Source organism: Herpailurus yagouaroundi, unplaced genomic scaffold (assembly GCF_014898765.1).
Source record: "Herpailurus yagouaroundi ecotype Mexico unplaced genomic scaffold, PumYag 141, whole genome shotgun sequence".
NCBI classification, from domain to species: Eukaryota; Metazoa; Chordata; class Mammalia; order Carnivora; family Felidae; genus Herpailurus; species Herpailurus yagouaroundi.
In genome coordinates, this window is record NW_024412396.1 from 1,205,835 (window position 1) to 1,228,792 (window position 22,958).

General features: G+C 39.2%; 1 protein-coding gene across 10 annotated transcripts in view; it reads left to right on the forward strand.

Annotated features, from left to right (window-relative positions):
- RPGRIP1 (RPGR interacting protein 1) overlaps positions 1–22,958 on the forward strand; it is a 104,230-nt gene that overhangs the window by 21,203 nt on the left and 60,069 nt on the right. For 9 of the 10 annotated variants that reach the window (XM_040476580.1, XM_040476585.1, XM_040476582.1 and 6 more), the window contains exons 3-10: positions 9,410–9,542; positions 12,006–12,271; positions 13,563–13,662; positions 14,177–14,308; positions 16,678–16,783; positions 20,003–20,026; positions 22,165–22,311; positions 22,786–22,859. In XM_040476580.1, the coding sequence (XP_040332514.1) occupies positions 9,410–9,542; positions 12,006–12,271; positions 13,563–13,662; positions 14,177–14,308; positions 16,678–16,783; positions 20,003–20,026; positions 22,165–22,311; positions 22,786–22,859 (982 nt within the window). The remainder of the gene's footprint in view (positions 1–9,409; positions 9,543–12,005; positions 12,272–13,562; positions 13,663–14,176; positions 14,309–16,677; positions 16,784–20,002; positions 20,027–22,164; positions 22,312–22,785; positions 22,860–22,958) is intronic. The other variant, XM_040476581.1, reaches the window with a different exon arrangement.

Below are 22,958 nucleotides of genomic sequence, written 5' to 3' on the forward strand. Positions count from 1 at the left end.
GTGTGTGTGTGTGTGTGTGTGTGTGTGTGTGTGTGTGTGTGTGTGTTAATGCTTATTTATTGATTTTGAGAGAGATAGAGACAGTGCAAGTAGGGGAGGGAGAGAATCCCAAGCAGGCTCCACACTGTCAGCACAGAGCCTGATGCAGGGCTTGATCTCAGGGACTGCAATATCATGACCTGAGCCCAAACCAAGAATCGGACACTTAGCCAACTGAGCCATCCAGACACCCCTCTTAGGTTGTTTTTAAAAATTTATTCTTTTGTGGTTTTGATTTGTACTTCCCTAATGAATAATCACACTGAACATCTTTCATGTATTTATCATTCACTTGTTTAGCTTCTTTGGAAGAATGTCTCCTTAGATCCTTTATCCAATTTTTAAATGTTTGTTTATTTTTGAGAGAGAGAGAGAGAGAAAGAGAAAGAACAAACAAGCTGGCAGGGGTGGTGGGGGGCAGAGAGAGAGAGGGACACAGAGAATCCAAAGCAGGCTCCAGGCTCTGAGCTATCAGCACAGTGCCTGATGCAGGGCTTGAATTTGTGAACCTTGAGATCATGACATGAGCTGAAGTTAGATGCTCAACTGACTGAGCCCCCAGGCATCCCGATCCTTTGTCCATTTTAAAGTTGAGTTATATGTCTTTATATTGTTGGTTATAAGAGTTCTTTATGTATTTTGGATACTAATCTCTTACCAGATAGGTGATCTGCAACTCTTTTTCCCATTCTGTAGGTTTCTTAACAGTGTCCTCCAAATCATGAAAGTTAATTTTGATGAAGTCCAGTTTATCTACTTTTTCACTTGTCACTTGTGCTTTTGGTTTCAGGTCTAACTTCATAGTGATATTTAACACTGCCTAATCCAAGTTCACAAAGATTGACTTCTATGTTTTCTTGTAAGGATTTTATAGTTTTAGCTCTTACATTTAGGTCTGTATTTCATTTTGAGTTAACTTCTTATATGGTGTGAGATAAGGATCCAAATTCATTCTTTTACATGTGTCTCTCTAGTCCAGCACCATTTGTGGGGAAAAAAAACAATTCTTTCCCCATTGAATTTTCTGGGCACACTTGTTGGAAAGCAATTAACTGTAAATATAAGAGTTTACTTCTGGACTCTCAGTTTTATTCCATTAATCTACATATGTATCCTTTGTCAGTATTGTGCTGTCTTTTTTTTTTTTAATGTTTGTTAATTTTGAGAGAGTGACAGAGTGCAAATGGGGAAGGGGCAGAGAGAGAGGGAGACAGAGAATTCAAAGCAGGCTCCAGGCTCTGAGCTGTCAGCACAGAGTCCAATGCAGGGCTTGAATTCACGAACCATGAGATCACGACCTGAGCCTAAGTCAGATGCTTAACTGACTGAGCCACCCAGGTGCCCCTGTGCTGTCTTGATTCTTATAGCTTTGTAGTAAGTTTTGAAATCAGGATGTGTGAATCCTACAACTTTGTTCTTTTTCAAGGTTATTTTAGCTATTCTGTATTCCTTGAATTTCCATATGAACTTTAGGATCAGCTCATCAATGTCTGGGGGGAAAAAACCAACTGGGATTTTGATAGGGACTGCATTAATTTGTACGTGAATTGTGGAAATATTGCCATCTTATCAATATTAGGTCTTTAAATCCATGAACATGGGATGTCTTCCTAATTATTTAAACATTTTTAATTCCTTTAAATGATGTTTTATATATTTCAGTGTACAAATTTTATACCTCTTTGTTACATTTATTCCCATTTATTTTTTATGCTATTGTAAATTGATTTGTTATCTTAATTTAGTCTTCAGATTGTTTAGTAGATAGGAATATCATTAATCTTGTGCATTGATCCTACACCTGAAAACTTTACTCACCTCGTATATTACTTCTAGTAGGTTTTTTTTAAGTTTATTTATTTTGAGAGACACAGAGAGACAGAGAGAGTGCACATATGAGCAGAGGAGGGGCAGAGAGCGAGGAAGGGAAAGAGAGAGAGAATTCCAAGCAGGCTCCACACTGTGAGTTCAGAGCCCAAGGCAGGGCTCAATCTCACAAACTGTGAGATCATGACCTGAGCCAAAATCCAGAATTGGAGGCTTATTCAACTGAGCCACCCAGGTGCCCATCTAATAACTTTTTTTTTTTTTAGTGGATTCATTAGGATTTTCTATATACATCATAATGTTATCTGTTAATACAGATAGTTTTACTTTGTCTTTTCTAATTTGGGTGTATTTTCTTTTTCATGCCTAATTTCCATGGATAGAACCTCCAGTAAAATGTTAAATATAAGTGGCAAGAATGGACATCCTTGTCATATTCCTGATCTCAGTGGGAGAGCTTTAGATCTGTTAAGCATGATTTTAGCCCTGAGTCTTTTGTAGATGGCCCTTATCAGGTTGAGGAAGTTTTTTTCTATTAGTAGTTGATTGAATGTTTTTATCATGAAAGGATGTTGGATTTGTCAATTTTTTTTCTGTGACCATTGATATGATGTCGTTTTGTCTTTTAGTATATTAATATGGCATATTACATTGATTTTTCATATTTTAAACCAAGCTGTATTCCTGGGATAAATTCCTTTTTGTATGATTAACAGCCATTTTTTGTTTTTTAATGTTTTATTTATTTTTGAAAGAGAGCACAAGTTGGGGAGGGGCTGGGAGAGGGGTGAACAGAGCATCTGAATTGGGCTCCATGCTGACAGCAATGAGCCCGATGTGGGACTCAAACTCAGACACCATGAGATCGTGACCTGAGGCACATGTTTAACTGACTGAGCAACCCAGGTGCCTCTGGTTAAAAGCCTTTTTATGTGTTGCTTGATTCAGTTTGATATTTTTTTGTTGAGGATTTTGTGTCTGTGGTTATAAGAGATACTGATCTATGTTTTCTTTCTTGTGATGTCTTTGGTTTCGAACTCATGTAATAAGTTGGGAAGTGTTGCTTGTTCTATTTTTTGGAAGGCTTTGTGAAGGATTGATGTTAACTCTTCTTTAAATATTTGGTAGAATTCATCAGTGAAGTCATGTGGGCTTGAGATTTTCTTGGTGGAATGTTTTTTTTTAAAAATTCAGTCTCATGTGTCTGTTCAGGTTTTCTGTTTCCTCTTGAGTCAATTTTAGTAATTTGTGTCTTTCTAGGAAACTGTCCTCTGCACCTGTGTTATCTAATTTGTTGACATACAATTGTTTGTAGTATTCCCATATAGTTCTTTTTATTCTTTAAGTTGGTATGATGTCACTTTGTTCATTCCTGATTTTAGCAATTGGAGTCTTCTCTGTTTAATCTTCGTCAGTCTAGCTAAAGTTTTGTTAACTTTGTTTATCTCTCCAAGAACCAATATTTGTTTTATTAATTTTCACTATTTTTCTGCTTCTTGTTTGATTTATTCTTGCTCTATTCTTTGTTTTTTCCTTCCTTCTGCTTGCTTTGGGTTTAGCTTCTTCTTTTTCTAATTTCTCAAGGTTTGATTTGAGATCTTCTTTTTGAATGCAGACATTTACAGCTATAAATTTCCCCATTAGCGCTGTGTTTAACTACATCCAATAAATTTTGGGTTGTGTTTTCATTTGTGTAAGACATTAGCAATAAAACATGTTCAATTAAAAAAAAAAAGGAGGACCTAGTCAAGCCAGGAGGTAACAAAGCTACATAATGTCTAGAGCTTGTTCAGTTACTGATGCTAAATGGATCATAATATTTTAATAAGGGAAAAATCTATTTGTTCATAATGCTCTTTAGCAGTGCACAACTGGGGATTTTGTGCTTCTCAAACCTTTAACTATTCCATGAACTGAAATGCGAACTGACTGAGATAATTTTCAAAGTCAGAAAAGTCATAGTATTAGTGACTGAAAACCCTGTGCAGGAATTAACCACCTAGAGAGTCTAGTCAATTTTGAGGCCATCCACATGACCAAAGAGCCAAAATAACTTAATGTTTATTCAGAAGAAGGTGCCAGAATGAAGGATTTACATAATGATTTTGTGGAAAAAGAAACTTTTATAGGTTTTATTACAAACTGTGTCCAATTTTATTCCTGTTATTTATGTAATAGTTAAAAGTAAATGAAGTAAAGTGCTTGTTATAAATGCAGATGTTCATAAAGGCTTATGGTCATGTTAAAAATTGTCTTCCTTGGGGGCTCCTGGGTGGCTCAGTGAATTAAGTGTCCTACTCTTGTTTTCGGCTCAGGTCATGATCCCAGTGTCATGGGATTGAGCTCCACATTGGGCTCTGTGCTGACAGTGTAGAGCCTGCTTGGGATTCTCTCTCTGCCTCTCTTCCCCTCTCTTGCTCACACACTCTCTCTCTCAAAACAAATAAACATTAAAAATTTTTTTTTCTTCCTAGTGACCATACTTTCTTTCCTATTAAGCTAAGTGGCCTAGCAATGAGCTGCATTATTTTGTAAGTTGATTGGTTTGGAAGTTATATCTATTTTATTCCCCCCATTCTAAGCAATATTGAATTTATTTTAGATAATTTGGGAGAAAAGAAACTTTAAAAAAAAATTTTTAATGTTTATTTCTGAGAGAGAGAGAGAGAGAGAGAGAGCGTGCACAAGCAGGGGAGGGGTAGAGCGAGAAAGGAGACACAGAATCCAAAGCAGGCCCAAGGCTCTGAGCTGTCAGAACAGAGCCCAACATGGGTCTTGAACTCACAAACCGTGAGATCATAACCTGAGCTAAAGTCGGACACTCAACTGACTGAGCCACCCAGGTGCCCTGAGAAACTTTTTAATTGAAGTATAGTTGACACACAATGTCACATTAGTTTTAGGTGTACAGCATAGTGATTCATGATCTCTTTACTTACACTATCTATGCTCATTACAAGTGTAGCTACCATCTGTCACTATTCAACACCATTGACTGTATTCCCTATGTTGTACCTTTCATCCCTGTGACTTATTCATTCCATAACTCCCACTCTCCTTCCTCCATTTTGCCCATCCTTCTACCCCTTCCGCTCTGGCAACCACCAGTTGGTTCTCTGTATTTATGGGTTTGTTACTGCTTTTTTTTTTTTTTTTGATTGCACATATAAGTAAAATCATATTGTATTTGTCTTTACCTGACTTATGTCATTAATAATACCTTCTAGGCCCATCCAAGTTGTTACAAATGGCAAGATCTTATTTTTATGGCTGAGTAATATTCCAACGTATATATCATATCTTTTTTTTTTAAATGTTTATTTCTTTTTGAGAGAGAGACGGAGACAACGACAGAGCACAAGACAGGGCGGGGCAGAGAGAGAAAGAGACACAGAATCCAAAGAGGCTCTGGGCTCTGAGCTATCAGCACAGAGCCCCGACGTGGGGCCTGAACTCATGAACCACAAGATCATGACCTGAGCTGAAGTTGGACAGTCAACTGACTGAGCCACCCAGGAACCCCTATATACATACCACATCTCCTTTATCCATTCATCTGTCTTGGGTTGTTTCTTTATTATTATTATTTTTAATTTTAGAGCTAGGAAAAGGGGCAGAGGGAGAGAGAGAAAGAATCCTCGGTGTGCTCCACGCTCAGCACAGAGCCCAATGTGGGGCTCAATTCCATGACCCTGGGATCATGACCTGAGCCAAAATCAAGAGTTGGACACTTAACCGACTGAGCTACCCAGGCTCCCTGCATTGTTCCCATATCTTGGCTATTCTAAATAATGCTGAAGTAAACATAAGAAGTGCATATATCTTTTAAAACTAGTGTTTTTTTTTTTATGGTAAATATCCAGTAGCTGAATTACTGGATCATATGGTAATTCTATTTTTAATTTTTTGAGATAACTCCATACTGTTTTCCACAGTGTCTACATCAATTTGTGTTCCCACCAATGTTGCATGAGGGTTCCTTTTTCTCCACATCCACACCAACACTTGATATTTCTTGTCTTTTTGATACTAGCCATTCTGACAGATATAAGGTGATATATCTCATTGTGGTTTTAATTTGCATTTCCCTGATTATTAGTGATGTTGAATATCTTTTCATGTCACCCAGATCTTAGTTTTTGGTTTGTTTGTTTGTTTTTAAGTAATCTCTACACCCATTGTGGGGCTTGAACTCAAGACCCAGGATCAAGAGTCACATGTTCTACCAACTGAGACAGCCAGGTCCCCCTGATAGGTTTTTTTGTGGGTTTGTCTTTTTTTTTTTTTAAGTTGGCTCCATGCCGAACATTGGGCCTGAACTCACACCCTGAGATCAAGAAGTGCTCCCATGAAGATATTTTATTTTTTTTAATTTTTAAAAAATGTTTTTATTTATTTATTTATTTTTATTTTAAAAATTTTTAACGTTTATTTTTTTATTTTTATTTATTTATTTAATAAATTATGTTTTATTTATTTTTGAGACAGAGAGAGACAGAGCATGAGCAGGGGAGGGGCAGAGACAGAGGGAGACACAGAATCAGAAGCAGGCTCCAGGCTCCGAGCTGTCAGCACAGAGCCTGACACGAGGCTCGAACTCACAGACCGTGAGATCATGACCTGAGTGGAAGTCGGACGCTTAACCGACTGAGCCACCCAGGCACCCCTAACATTTATTTATTTTTGAGACAGAGAGAGACAGAGCATGAATGGGGGAGGGGCAGAGAGAGAGGGAGACACAGAATCGGAAGCAGGCTCCAGGCTCTGAGCCATCAGCCCAGAGCCTGATGCGGGGCTTGAACTCACGGACCATGAGATCATTACCTGAGCTGAAGTCTGACGCTTAACCGACTGAGCCATCCAGGCGCCCCAAAAAATGTTTTTATTTATTTTTGAGACAGACAGAGCATGAGCAGGGGAGGAGCAGAGAGAGAGAGGGAGACTCAGAATCCAAAGCAGGCTCCAGGCTCCAGGCTCCGAGCTGTCAACACAGAGCCTGATGCGGGGCTCGAACTCAGACTGTGATAACATGACCTGAGCTGAAGTCAGACACTTAACCGACTGAACCACCCAGGTGCCCCCCATGAAGATATTTTAAAAGGACACCAGAACCAGCTGGAAGGGCTCACACTGGCTGAATCTGGGACAGTTTGAGCGTGAAGATGAATAATGATAGGGATGCCTGGGTGGCTCAGTCAGTTAAGCCTCCAACTCTTGATTTTGGCTCAGGTCATGATCTCATAGTCACGAGATCAAGCTCCGCACTGGGCTCCACACGCTGGGCATAAAGCCTCCTTGGGATTCTCTCTCTCTCTCTCTCTCTCTCTCTTTCTCTGTCCCTCCCCTGCTTGTATGCTCTCTCTCTAAAAAGAAATAAAAATTAGAGGTGCCTGGGTGGCTCAGTTGGTTGACCATCCTACTTCAGTTCAGGTCATGATCTCATGGTTCGTGAATTCAAACCCCGTGCCGGGCTCTGTGCTGACAGCTCAGACCCTGGAGCCTGCTTCAGATTCTGTGTCTCCCTCTTTCTCTGCCCCTCTCCTGCTCATGCTCTGTCTCTCTCAAAAATAAATAAACATTAAAAATAATTTTTAATAAAAAATAATAAATTTGGGGGAAAAGTGTATGGTATCAATGGATTATAACCCATTTACTAAAATAGGAATCCATGAAAGTGTATAAATATGTTATAATTGTATAACATGAGATTGTATAACATGTATAATCCATGAGGTTATATAAATATGTATATAAATATGTTAAGTAATAAACAAATTTATTGAAGAGAGATCTTTCCCTTACAGTACAATTCCAACTAATAAATGTAGGAGTAATGGAATGAGAATTATTCTATGGCTATGTCCTTGTTTTTAGGAAATATACAATAACATGTTAAAAGTAATGGGACAGAGGTGTCTGGGTGGCTCAGTTGATTAAGTGTCCCACTCTTGGTTTTGGCTCAGGTCATGATCTTACAATTTAGTAGTTAAAGGCTTGCATTGGGCTCTGTACTAACAGCATGGAGCCTGCTTGGGATTCTGTATTCCCCCTCTCTCTGCCCCTCCCCTGCTCACACTGTCTCTGTCTCTGTCAAAAATAAATAAACTTAAAAAAAAAAAGTAATGGACATGATGTGTACAACTTACTTTCAAGTGGTTTCAAGAAATAATAAAGAAATATGTAATATTATATATTGTGAGATATGCATATTTGGAGAACAATTTGGCAGATTTTTAAAAAGTTAAATATACACCTATCTTATGACCCAGCTATTCCATTCCTACATATTTGCCCAAGAGAAATTAAAAAATGTCTATATAAAGACTTATAGATATATTTTCATAGCTGCTCTATTTGTAATAGCCAAAACCTGGAAATAATTCAAATGTCCACCAAATGGATAAATTATGGTGTATCTGTACAGTGAAATACTACCAGCAACCAAAAGGAACTATTGATATAAGAAACACCATGAATGAATCTCAAAATAATTATACTGAGTGAAAAAGGTCAAAACAGCCCCCCAAAAACTAAAAAATAAAATGGGTACATAATGGATGATTTGATCTATATCAAATTCTAAAGAATTGAATCTATAGTGACATAAAACATATCAGTGGTTTCCTGGGAACTAAAGTAGAATTGGGGTTAGGATGGAGTAGAGAGGAATGGGTCACAAAGGGGCCAAGGAAACTTGGCTATCATGGATATGTTTGTTATCTTAACTGTGAAGGCTTCACAGTTCTAACACATGTCAAAATTGACCAAATTTTACACTTTAAATATATTCAACATATTACATGCTAACTATACTTTAATAAACCTGTTTTTTAAAAAACGTATCTTTTCCAAAGGATAGACCAGAGAGGGGGTAGTGGTGGCTGAGGTGGTTCTGAGACTGAAGTTCTGAGCGCTCTCTTTTAGGGAAAGAGCTATATTTTGAGTGCTGGAGTTTTAGGTTCTTTCCCATGCAATCAAGAGCTGAGTCTGGGCCAGTGAACATTAACACACTGAAAAGTGTGCTCTAGTTTCCTCTGCTTAGAACAAGCAGATGCTGTATTTCAAGGAGGCAACTTTGGGAACGGTTTCTCCAGACCACAAAAACAAATTAGATGACTCTTTGGTAATCAAGAAAGGTTTCTATCCATTTCCTTAGTAAGGGTTTGAAGATGGTTGTGGGCACAGTCTTTGTCTATGTCCAAATTATCTAGTAAGTAGAAAAAATAGAAGAGTAAATTAAAAAAAAAAATTAAGTAGACTGACAGCCCAATTTGATGTTTTTATAAAGAGAATGTACTTTCTAGACAGGAGATTGAGTCATACCTTGTGCTGAAACAATACGGAATGATATTCCATATCCAGGAATGCTATGGAATGATAAAGAGATTCATTAGCACACATTTCATATACTTCCTGAATTTCCTTTCAAACACACGACTCAGATAGATTGAAGCCCTCTAGACAAAATGTGATGAGAGACCTGATGGATTAAAAAAAATTACATGTAAAAATAATCTCTCTTTACCCTTTTCTGGGACTTTAGGTAAGAATATAAAAACTCAACCACCCCTGAGCAGAATGGGCCGGGAAGAATTGGAAGACAGCTTGTTTCGTCTTCGTGAAGAGCACATGTTGGTGAAGGAGCTTTATTGGAAGCAACAGGATGAGATCAAAAGGTACCTTGTGTTCTCCTTAAGCTGGGGAACAAAGGGGAACAGGGGCAAGTCAGAGAAGGAGGTTTTTATTTGCAAAACAAAACCAAAAATCATATTGATCATTTCCTGTATCAGGCATGTTAGAAGTGCTTTATGTATATTAACTAACTTATTATAAATGCAATTAACTTATTTAATACTATGAGGGAGGAGGTACTATTAAGAGGAAAAGAAAACATAAAAAGGTTAAGTAACTTGCCTAAAGTCACAACTAGTGAGTAACTGTGCTAAAAAGCCCTTAACTCCGAAATATACCATGTACAGTAACCTTAAGTTATTGGCTTTCAAAAGGGCATCTCTTGGGATGAGACCTGGAGAGGAATCTGAGATGGAGTGTGGATAGATTAACAGATGGGAAGAATAGAAGTTCTGAAAGTTCAGAGTTTATTTCTAGGACATATTTTAAAGATATTGGTGTCAATGCCTTCCAGCCAAAGACTAGCAGGAACACACCTATAGTTGAGCAAGTTGGGTTTATTATTCACTGCAACTAGAGAAATGCACACCATAGATGATACAGTCATTTCAGTAAGAATGTGTTAGAAAAAAAATCTATTACAGGATTTGAGCTTCAGTTGGGTGATTTGTGGGAGGGTCCAAGGGTAACAGGAGTTTGCTCCAGATGTGATACCGTTAGAAAGCAGGGACAACTCCGCATTTGGATATTATCTGCAGGGAAGGTAGACTAGAGTGAAGCTAAAGCTGTAATTGGTTAGAATAGCACTCACTTATTAACCAGGAAAGGAGAATGTTTGGTATTTTGTGTGCAGCACAGTGACCTTGTGTTTGTGTTTAGGTGAAATTATACAGTGGCCTTGTTCAGTATCACTCTATCATGGTCTCAGTGGCCTTGTCTGATGTTGGTGTTGTGTGCGATTGTGTCCAACAGGATAATAACATGACCTAGCTGTGAACAACAGGCCAGCTTCACACAACACCGGGAACTAGTTAGGTTAGACCTACTCCCCAATGTCAAGAGCATCTTTTTACTTTCTCACTGGTAATCCCCAGGAGTGGTTCAAAGCTTCATGTAGAATCTGCAGGATATAGGCTTCCATTGTATGCCAACACTCTTCAGAGTGAGAGATTCTTTTATATTGCAGAGAACTTGAGAATCTGGTGAAAGCAGAAGATTGTATAGGCCAAAAAATATTGCTTCTTGGTTGATAACCAAAAAGTACTTGAGATTATAGATATTAAGTGGCTAAAAATTAGATTCCATCACCCTTGGCTTTGGGCAATTTACCCGGCTGTTTCATGACTTGATTTCTTTATCTGGATATGATATGTAATAATAATAATAATAATAATAATAATAATAATAATAATAGCTAACTTCTACAGTGCTCACAATGCACAGCACTGTTCATTTTCTTTAAAAATTTTTTTTTAATGTTTTATTTATTTTTGAGATAGAGACAGTGTGAGTGGGGTAGGGGCAGGGAGAGAGGGAGACAGAATCTGAAACAGGCTGGGCTCAAACTCACAAAGGGTGAGATCATGACCTGAATTGAAACCAAGAGTCAGACACTTAACTGACTGAGCCACCCAGGCACCCCTGCACAGCACTGTTCTAAACACTTTACATATATTTATTTAATTCACTTCTCCTAACAATCTAATGAGGCAGGTGCTATTTTTATCTTTATTCATAGATGAGGAAACTGATCACAAAAGGTTAATGACGTGCCCAAAGCCACATAGTATGTCAGAACTGGCAGGCAGGGGGACCACAGAATTGGATGATAAGGGTTGAAAGCGTGATTTTAGGTCAAGATGACAGATAGTGTGGGGCACCTGACTGACTCAGTCTGTGGAGCATGAGACTCTTGATCTCAGGATTGTGAGTTCGAGCCCCACGTTGGGTGTAGAGATTAATTTAAAAAAAAAGATGACAAACAGTGATTGACTGTCCACCATAGGTAAGTCTCAACATATACTAGGGGCTATAGGGGTGTATACTAGAGGCTGTAGGAGAGTAATCCTTAAAGTTGGGTACATATACGGGGGTGTGCAGACAAGTGGGATGGGAGAAGTAAATATTAAAATTTATGCTTATATTTAATTACCAATTCTTTAAAAATTAGCATTTTTGTTTATGTTGTAACATAATCACAATTTATTAGGACAGAAGCCAATGTATATTATTTAAAAGTAAATATATAAATAAATACATTGACGACCCCCCCCCCCTTTTTTATTGCAATAGAATGGACAAAGATGGATACCACAACCTCCCTGTCCTCAAAAACTTACAGTGTATTGGGGATAGAAAATTACTTTTTTAAAGTATCGGTAATGGACCACAGTAGATAAATTTATATCACAGATCAGTTCATGATGATTTGCCACCAAATGAACTGTAGAAATAATAACTCACAGAATTGGAAAGGCCCCTTCCACCGGCTCTACTTTTGCCCTTAGGATGAGGACAGCGTTGCGTCGGCTGACGTCTTCTGGCCGGGACCTGAGGGCAGAGGTGGTGGAAGCCCAACAGTCTGCACCGCGGCGGCGGAAGGCGGGGTGGCGACAGCCCCCCACTAAGCACCAGCGCCCCCTGCTGCATGGGCTGCAGCTGCAGTTCCAGCGCGTCGGCCCCCCAGCTCCCCGCCGCAGCCAGCCTGGGGTCCACGCAGGACACAGACAGCTCCGCACGGCCAGTGGGCCAGTTCCCGAGAAACCCAAGAGGGGTAAGGTTCAGGACCAAGTTTTCAACAGGGCTGAAATACTGGGAAGGACTGATTTGGCAGCCACATTTTCCTCCTTACTGCTTTATTCCACCTGCCCTTTTTCCCAGTAGTTTCTACCTTCCTAAAATCTTTTTTCTCCTGGTGAGATGTCAGGTTCACAATTCTCAGTTCACCATGAAGTACCGGAGAGGAGAGAAGCAGACAAGGGAAACAGGAATGCTGCTGACCAAGTTATGCAGGGGGCCTAGAAAGTAGATTAGAATTATCCTTGATGATAAGTGATTTTAGGACAGGTCCCTCTACGGGAACTATGGGACCCTGGACTAATGCTGTGCGTCTAAAACTGGGATTATTCGCTTTTTTTGGAAAGTGGACACCTTTGAGCCCATGATCAAACCGAGGCCTCCTCCCAAGAAAAATACACATATACATAATCAAAACTTTGCAGGGGCACCTGGAAATTCTGAAGTCCAAGCTTAGAAATCAGGCTGTAAGTGAGAAGTTGCGATTTCTTTTCTTCCTGTATTCCAAATGGCTAAGAGTCTATGGCTGCTAGGAAACCCAACATTGAATTAAATAAAATTTTTTTGTGTAAATTTCCTTCACCTAGCCTCCTCATCCCTGATTTAGGTCCATAGGAATTTGTTGTCTTTAGTTAAGTCTAAGTTTAAGTTCAGTTTGACTTCAGCATTATTGAGTATGAGTTACATACCCAGCATCAGAGGTAAAGATGCATTAGAGTTTTAGACACATAGTCCCTTTCTTCTTCGCAGGTTTCTTCTTCCCATTTATACTCACTTACTTGACAGTCTGTAGTCCCACTCATTTATTAAGTCTGTATTTGCATATCTATGCAAGAGTAAAGACTGAGAGGGATGCCTGTGGTAGCTCAGGCGGTTAAGCAATTCTTGATTTCGGCTCAGGTCACAATCTCATGGTTTGGTGAGTTCAACCCCCAAGTTGGACTCTGTGCTGACAAGCGTGGAACCTGCTTAGTTTTCTCTCTCTCTCTCTCTCTCTCTCTCTCTCTCTCTCTCTCTGTGTGTGTGTGTGTGTGTGTGTGTGTCTGTCTCCCTCCCTCCCAGCTCTCTCTCTCTTTCTCTCTCAAAAATGAATAAATTAAAAAAAAAGAATTGAGGAAAAAGAAAAAAGAGTAAAGACTGAGACCCCTCCCCTGAGATCAGCAGTTATTATAAGGATTTCCCCCCAGGTCTCAAAGCTCCCTACTTTTAGCCCTTAGTGTTCTGGAGAAATCTATTGCAGAGTGTGCATCTTCTGTCTAAACTTCCAGAGCCCAGTGACAGGCTGAGCTACACAGCCCCTCCTACATTCAAGGAACACGTGACAAATGAAAAGATCAGAAGTGAAATATCCAGTGAATCCAGTGAACTGTAAGTTCTTACTCCTTTATCCTGCACTGTTACTCCTTCAGCTTTAATTGGAAATACATTATTTAGGGAACAAGTGAATGTTGGCATTTTGAAATCTTTCCAGCATAATCAGAGAAGCTGAAAGTCAACTCTAGGTCAAATTCCAACTTCATTGCTTAAAAGATGGGAAATCAGCATCTGTCTGTCTTTGAAAAAAAAGGCAAATAAAGGCCTTTTCCTTAATTGAAGGTATTCTGTCTCCTTCCCTTTATATTTTTCTCCCTTAGGTCATAATTAATTTATACTTCTGTTTGACACTTGAAAGCTATATTTTGTAAGATTAACCATCACACATACCAAAATTACTAACTCCTCTAACTTCTTTTCATACATGTGAGAACTCAGTTCTAAATGCCTAGAACAGCAATTTCGATGTCTTCTTTTTGTGTTTAATGTCCGTAATTCTAGCAATATAATTTCTTTCAGCAAAGTCATAATTATGACTAAACTCATTGGTCTGTGCATGCCTTAACAGTGCTCATATTGTGACCAGCAATACGATGCTGTTGGAAGAACCACCCAAGTCTCCTGAGAAAATGTGGTCCAAAGATGAAGATTTTGAACAGAGAAGGTCTTTGGGGTGTGCTCAGAAGGCCACAGAGCTTCGGTAAGAGTACAGCATTCCATGCCTCAAACCATATGAACTGGAAAAGTAAGAGATTCTTACTGGTATCTTTCCTCTGTCTCTGAGGAAAGGAGAATGCCTGGGGTTAAATTCAGTCTGAGAAATAGACCTGGATTCCTGTGTGGGTTAAGAAATGGATTAACCTAAAGAGAATGTTTATGTAAATTAGAAGATTTGCTGCTTCACTTCACAGAAGGAAAACTGTTTCATCCTCGTCACAGATGGGAGTTCTCAGCTCTCACTGTGCAGCAGTCTTTGGAGAACTTTATTTGATTTGATTTATTTATTTTTGAGAGTGAGAGAGGGAGGCAGGGAGAGAGAATGATTCGGGGAGGGGCAGAGAGAGAAGGAGAGAGAGAGAATCCCAAGCAAGCTTGGCACTGTCAGTCTAGAGCCTGATGTGGGGCTCGAATTCACGAACTGTGAGATCATGACTTGAGCTGCAGTCAAGAGTCGGTTGCCTAACTGACTGAACAACCCAGGTGCCCCTGGAGAACTTTTTTTTAAAAGTAGACTTTATTTTTTTAGATTTATGAGTTTTAGATTTATAGCAAAATTGAGCAGAAAGTACAGAGATTTCCCATATATCCCTCATTTCCTGCCCCCACAGCCTCCCACACTATCAGTCTCCCATACCAGAGTGGTATTTTTGTGACCATGGATGAACCCGCACTGATATATCATTATCGCCCAGAGTCCATAGTTTACCTTAGGGTTCACTCTGGGTGTTGCACATTCTATGGGTTTGGACAAATGTATAATGACATGTATCTACCAGTACAGTATTATACAGAATAGATTCACTGCCCTAAACATCCTCTGTGCTCTCTGCCTGTGCATCCCTCCCTTCCCCCTCACCCCCGGCACCGTTGATCTTTCCACTGTTTTTCTGACTTTGTCTTTGGCCAGAATGTCATATAGTTGGAATCTTACACTATGTAGTCTTTTCAGATTGGCTTCTTTCACTTAGCAGTATGCATTTAGGTCTCCTGCATGTCTTTTCATGGCTTGATAGCTCATTTCTTTTAGCACTGAATAATATTCCATTGTCTGGATGTACCACAGTTTATTTATCCATTCACCTACTGAAGGACATCTTGGTTGCTTCCAAATTTGGGCAATTATGAATGAAATTGCTATAAACATCCATGTTCAAACATAGTTTTCAACTGGAGATGTTTTAAAACCACAGAAGCCGGAGGGTGGTGTCTGGGGGGGTCTGAGTTGGTTAAGCATCCCACTTTAGCTCAGGTCATGATCTCACGGCTTGTAAGCTCGAGCCCTATATCAGGCTCTGTGCTGTCAGTGCAGAGCACACTTGGGATCCTTTGTTTCCCTCTCTCTCTCCCCCACTCACTCTCTCAAAAATAAAAATCTAAAAAAACAAATAAATAAAACCATGGAAGCCTGAAGAGGAGGTGAGTGAGGGATGGGCTAAATAGGCGATGGGTGTTAAGGATGGTACTTGTTGTGATGAGCACTGGATGTTGTATGTAGGTGATGAATCACTGAATTCTACACCAGAAACCAATATTACACTGCATGTTAACTAACTGGAATTTGAATAAAAATTTGGAGGAAAAAAAAAGAAATGTTCTAATCAAAAAAAGACAATATTGATTAAGAAAACAAAAAATAATATATGAGATAATACAATATGGAACATACCACATAAAAATAAATAGGTAAATAAGTTATATAAAAGAAAAAACGTGTGTATCTTATAATTTATTTCAAAACAGATTCTGAAAATTAAAAAATAGATAAAACCCTACAGAAGTCTGGGCCCTATACCAGAGATTCCCTTTCAATTATGTGGGAGTGGAGTTCATGCAGTATAATTATAAAGATTTCTCCAGATGATTCTAATAAGCATTTGGGACTGGGAATCCCTGAGATAGAGTCTAATGAGCCCAAATCCTCCTCAATACCTTTCAAATAATAAAGAAAATATGATCTCCTAGGTTCAGAAATAATAATCTTCCCTTGTGTTCTCCATATCCATACCTTTCCAGTTTCTCAAAGGAAACAAGACTCAGATTCAGTTGGACTTTGCAAAGTTTATGGGAAGCTGTAAGCACCATAATTTTCAAAATAGCTATTATGTTTTCTCAGAACACAGAGTCTTAAGGTTGGTAGTCTCTCTCTCTCAAATCTCAGCTGGTGTGAAAGGGAAATGGGAGAAAAGAGGTTATTTATTGGGGTATATGTTTGCTTCCTACTTCTGCTATGTTGTGGGCAAGATAAAAAGGCAAGAGGAAGAGGAAGATGTTCTTGGTGCAGTGTTGGGGGAAAGGTGTTTAACTGTCCATTCACAGAGAGAATGTTTCAGCACTGTCTTCTTTGTCCAGAGCTTCCATTAAGGAGAATATAGAGCTGATTCGTCTTAAGAAGCTTCTACATGAAAGGAATACCTCATTGGTAGCAACAAAAGCACAATTAACAGAAGTTCAAGAGGTGAGCTTCCAGGGCAAGTTAGCGTGGGATGGTCTGTGGTACCTTAAATCATAGAACCCTGGGATCCTTGGCTGTTTGAGAAGCCCTGGGTCCAATCGGGCATCCAGGTCCAACTGAAACTGTCTGTTGCCAGGTTGGGGGGAAAAGAGCCAGTTAGAATTATTTTCTCCATTATACACATGGAAGACCACAACTGAGAGAAAGTAGATTACTCATCTCAAAACTTATAGGGGATATTCAAATCCACACCTTGCAATTCGGAGTCTATTCTCTTTCCAATATTCACATTATCTCTCTATTAGGAAGAAAGCTCAAGCCCTGCCTTCTAAGGTAGAATTAAGTGGGGTTAACTTGTGCTCAGGGTTAAGTTCCCAGCCAGTGGCCACAATGATAATGTAATTAAGTTGGGAAGCCAAGAGCAGTCACAGGGGAAGGGAAGGAGACTAGTCTTTACTAAGCACTCTGTATGTGCTAGACTCAGTCCCAGAGTTTAAGCCTGAGAACAACCTTCAATGTAAGAACATTTAATGGATGGGGGAACTGAGCCTCAAAAAAGTTAAGTAACTTGCTCAAGTCATAAAAATAGTAAGGGGCAGAGCAGACTTTGAGTCTGGGTTTATCTGACACCAAGGCTCATGGTCTTTTCTCATTACCACACAATAGAAACTCATATCTGAATGGTGGAAATAGGGCATCAAGGGTCTAAGTGATAGATTAGCACCATTCTTTTATTGGATAAATATTTATTGAGTGCCAGGAACTGTGCAAAGCATTTGATACAAAGATTACAATGTAAGACAGCTCATGCCTTCAAGGAACTTACCAGAGAGAGAGAGAACAAGATGTAAACAAGTACAGCTATCTGCATACAGGGTATTGGGGACACAACAGAAAGTAGTCAGATCTACCAGAGAATGGGGTATGGGATCCAAAAAAGATTCATAACAGAGTATATTATTGAGCCAAATATTGGGATACTGAAAGATTAGCAGGTGCTAGTGAGTATGCAAGAGAGGGGAGGGTTTTCTAGAGGAGGAGAGGTGTAGGCCAAGGCATGGAGGTGAGAAACATCAGGGTCCAAATCATGGAGGCCTTATCAGGATTTTAGACTTAATCCCATTGACAGTGAAGAGCTGCAGAAAGGCTTTAAATAAGTTGATAACATGATCAATTTTCCCCAAAGAGACCACCTTGCTTTTGTTTTTAATGTTTGAACTTTTTTTGAAATACATTTTAGGGGCGCCTGGGTGGCGCAGTCGGTTAAGCGTCCCACTTCAGCCAGGTCACGATCTCGCGGTCTGGGAGTTCGAGCCCCGCGTCGGGCTCTGGGCTGATGGCTCGGAGCCTGGAGCCTGTTTCCGATTCTGTGTCTCCCTCTCTCTCTGCCCCTCCCCCGTTCATGCTCTGTCTCTCTCTGTCCCAAAAATAAATAAACGTTGAAAAAAAAAAGTTAAAAAAAAAAGAAATACATTTTAATAAAGAAATAATACCTTAAAAACTATTATAAAGCAATAATTCTTAATTCTGGGTAGTAGAATTATAGGTGACTGATATGTTCTAGTATTTTTCTGAAATTTTCAACTTACCAAAAATTACAAAACTACAAGGAAGGATCATCTAGCAGTGGAGTGAATGATATAGGTTGGCTGGTATAAGTAAAGTGATCAGGTATGAAATGAGTTCAGTGTACAAAGGAGATAGGATGAGGGTTCCCACCAAGACAGTGAGAGAGGCCCACGGAGAGAGGCCCACGGAGAATTGGCAACTTGCAGGAAATAGAAGAATGACATCATCACCAAAAGGGAGTGGTTGGAGGGAAAGGGGAAATAAAGATGACCCCTGGGTATCTAGTGTGGGCAAGAAGATGGTGGTGGTGTCATTCATCTAGGTTGGGTTCAGTTAGCACTGCCCTGGGTACTTCTGTTCTGATGGGGACAAAGGGATCTTTACAAGGTCAACCCCCCAACCTGTATTTTGGAGAGACCTATACATCTGCTTGTAGTCTTTTGATTTGGTTAATTTTGGTAGCACCTACAGAATATGGAAATATGAGATGGATGATAATTTAAAATTGTATGGGTAAATAGCAGTATTTGTAGGATTACATTTTTTTTCTATAACTCCATCTATTCCTCCATCACATTGAAGGAAAAAAGGAAGAAAGCCATTCTAAATACTTACCCATGTTAGTGGGAGGGGTGGAGATGGCCTAAAATGGTGAGTAATCTCCCACACTTTTTTAAAATGTAGGTTTTACAATTTGTTTTTCTCTAGCAGTTTACCTTTCTAGTCATCCTTTCTTATACATGTAGTAAAAAAAAAATTGCATTCTCTTAATCCTTTAGCAGCAAAATATGGTGGTCAGTAGCTCAGACTCTGGAGTTAGACAAGATGATGTAAAGTTCTGCTTCGGCCTCTTGATAGCTATATGACTCTGAGCAAGTGACTTAGCTTCGGAGCTTTGGGTTTCTCATTTTTAAGGTTTAGGTAATAATGTCTACCTCTCAGATACGCTGTGAGAATTAAATGAGATACAATATATGTGAAACAATTGTAATGATCATAAAATAATAGATCATGAAACACATAGTAACTGCTCAACCAACAATAGCTGTTGTAGTTAGTTTGGTTATTGTTTTTTCTGTTTCTGAAACTGGGAAGAGAGCTTTCTGAAATATGCTGAGTAAGAGCACCTACTTTGAAAATAAATGTTTTTCTCAGATAATCTACCAAATGCAATACAATTGTGAATAAATGACCCTTCCTTAAAGAAATTGTATCATCTGTTATATTCACAGACTTCCTGGCAAGCTAAGGCAGGGGAAAAGTAGCAGCAATTAGTTTTAAAAAAAAGTACACAAACTGACTTGATTTGTGAGAATTTTTAAATATCTCTTAGGGGCACCTGGGTGGCTCAGTCAGTTGAGCATCCAACTTCGGCTCAGGTCATGATCTCATGGTTTGTGGATTCAGGCCCTGCATCAGGCTCTGTGCTGACATCTCAAAGCCTGGAGCCTGCTTCAGATTCTGCGTCTCCCTCTCTCTCTCTGTCTCTCCCCCACTCACTCTCTGTCTCCTCTCTCTCAAAAAAAATAAAACATTAAAAAAATTCTCATATCTCTTAAACTAACCACTTAAACGTTTGTAGTACAGAGATAAATACGAAAACAAACATCAAGCTGATATGTGAGTAGAATAATATGTATTTCTTTCTTTCAGGCATATGAAGCTCTGCTCCAGAAGGTACTAAATAGATTCTTTGAATCTCTGTTTCTTAGTAGTAAAAGTAATAAAACCCAAAGAAATTTGTATTAATCTTCAAGTAATATGACACCAGAATTTAGCCAAGTAAATTAAAGTTATTATGACATATAATTTCTTTTTTTTTTTAATGTTTATTTATTTGGGTAGGGGGGCAGAGAGAGAATCTCACCCAGACTCTGAACTGTCAGCACAGAGCCCTATGTGGGACTTGAACTTTTCACAAACTGTGAGATCATGACCTGAGCCTAAATCAAGAGTCAGACGCTTAATTGACTGAGCCACCCAGGCACCCCTATGACATATCATTTATATTAAGACAAATGTACTATTACTATTGTCAGAAGATATTTATTGTGCCATTTTCATAAAACTGAAATACAAGATCTGAAATATTTAGAATAGTATTTTTCAGCCTATTGCTAAAGAGAATTATGTAGCATCTGTTCAGAAATTCCTAAGTATTCCTCTAGCATGTATAAGGTGATGAAATATAGCAAACTTGTTGCATATCTTCTCTGAGTTCTTAAATGTTCAACCCCATTCATTCTTGTGAAAGGAGTAGAGATCAAGCTGGGTGAATGTCCATGATTAAGCGTAACTAAGACAGGGGTGCCTGGTGGCTCAGTCAGTTAAGCGTCCAACTCTTTTTTTTTTAATTTTTTTAACGTTTATTAATTTTTGACAGAGAGAGAGAGAGAGAGAGAGAGAACATGAGTGGGGGAGGGGCAGAGAGAGGGAGACACAGAATCTGAAGCAGGCTCTAGGCTCTGAGCTGTCAGCACAGAGCCCGACGCAGGGCTCGAACTCACGGACCGTGAGATCATGACCTGAGCTGAAGTTGGGCGCTCAACCAACTGAGCCACCTAGGCGCCCCAAAAGTGTCCAACTCTTGATTTAGGCTCAGATCCAAATCCAAAATCCCAAAGCCTCCTTGGGACTCTGTCTCCCTCTTCCTCTGCTCCTTTCCCGCTTGCTATCTCTCCCTCAAAATAAATGAAAATAAACTTAAAAAGATACAGGTTCTCTAGTATTAAAAAAAGAGAGAGAGAGAGAGTTACTAAGGCAGAGTTCCCAGCACGATCACCCACAGCTGTTCGTTACCAGAAATGTCCACCAGAAAAATGCACGCTTAACTTCTAGAGTTAACATTGCTTGCTAGGTGCAGAGGGAAGAGTATATCACCATAAGAAGCATTCAAATAAATTGGAAATTGATATTCAAAGCCTGATAGGAACTTTTAAAGAAACATCTCTCCTAAGCTAAAATGGAATCATGTACCCAGAGGAAAAGAACACATTCTCTTCATTTTCTTATCCCTTAAGGTGTAAAGTTAGGTTATTGATTTGTGCTATTTACAGTTGTAAATTTCCCTCTGAGCACTGCTTCATGAATCTCATAAGTTGGGTATGTTGCACTTTCCCCCCGCTTATCTCAATGCATTTTCTAATGTCAGTACTTTATTTAATTTCTACATTTTGGTGAATTTTCCAGTTTTCCTTCTGTTGTTGAGATCTAGCTTAAATGTATTATTATTGGAGAATATACATTGTATAAATTCAGTCTTTAAAACATTTATTTTGGGGGCATGTGGGTTGTTTAGTTGGTTGGGCGTCTGGCTCTTGATTTTGACTCAGGTCATGATTTCACAGTTGGTGAGATTGAGCCCCACATCGGACTCTGTGCTGACAGCACAGAGCCTACTTGGGATTCTCTCTCTCCCCATCTCTGTGCCCCTCCCCTTCTCACACACTCTCTCTTTCAAAATAAATAAATAAACCTTAAAAAAAAAAAGAAGCATTCAAATAGCTTAGAAAGTAAACGTAGCTGTGAAAGGTGGCACTTCAGTTAGAACCAGGGTATAATTTGAACCTTGGGAAAATTAATGCTCCAATTAAGAATTATAGGTTCCTGGAGTGGAAAATCTTCACTAACAGGGAAATGATACTTCCTGAGAAATACTAGGGTGAAAAAGTCAATTTACAGTGCAAAGGGACCATGCTATTAACCAAAATCATTCTTCTTGACATCCACTGGGGAATGCTAGGGTTGCTGGTATCTCGAGACCATTTCTGCTGAGTGATATGACCATTCCCAAAGCAACTTTCCTGTTGCCCCAGAATCAGGGAATCCTGAGTGCAGCCCATGATGCCCTTCTCAAGCAAGTGAATGAGCTCAGGGCAGAACTGAAGGAGGAAAGCAAGAAGGCTGTGAGTCTGAAGAGCCAACTGGAAGATGTGTCCATCCTGCAGATAACACTGAAGGAGGTAAATAACAATAGTAATTGAAAGATAGCATCAATTGTAAGTTACATTTCAATTTCAGAGATGTTAAAAGTGCTTCTTAGCAACAATATGGCTGTTTATTTTTTTCAGATGAGTAAAATGAGGCTCCACGTGATTAAATAATTTTCTCAAGATGATACCATTAGGGGGGAAACTTGGATTTATACTTGTGTCCTCTGAAGTTTTTGCTGTATTACAATGTTCCACTATTTCCTTAACAGTAGAAATCCAGACACTGTGAAAATCTGCTTCAGAGAATCCTCATTATTTCCAATAAAAGTTTTTATCACACTTTAAATTGGTTTGAGTCTTTCTAGTTGAATGGCTCCTCATAGACATGTGAGATGAACATAGAAAACCTCCTATCCAAGCCTCACTCTGCCACAGAAGAGGAAAGACCTGTGCAAGGAAATCGATGTTTGGATTTTATCTCAGGCACTTTTCTGTCATTCTTAGTTTCAGGAGAGAGTTGAAGATTTGGAAAAAGAACGAAAATTGCTGAATGACAATTATGACAAACTCTTAGAAAAGTAAGTACCAAGTTTGGATCCCAGAGCACTGTTTGCTATAAAAGACAGTTATAGAAAAGGGTCCTCACATTCTAAAAACACTACCCAGTGTTGGTAAGG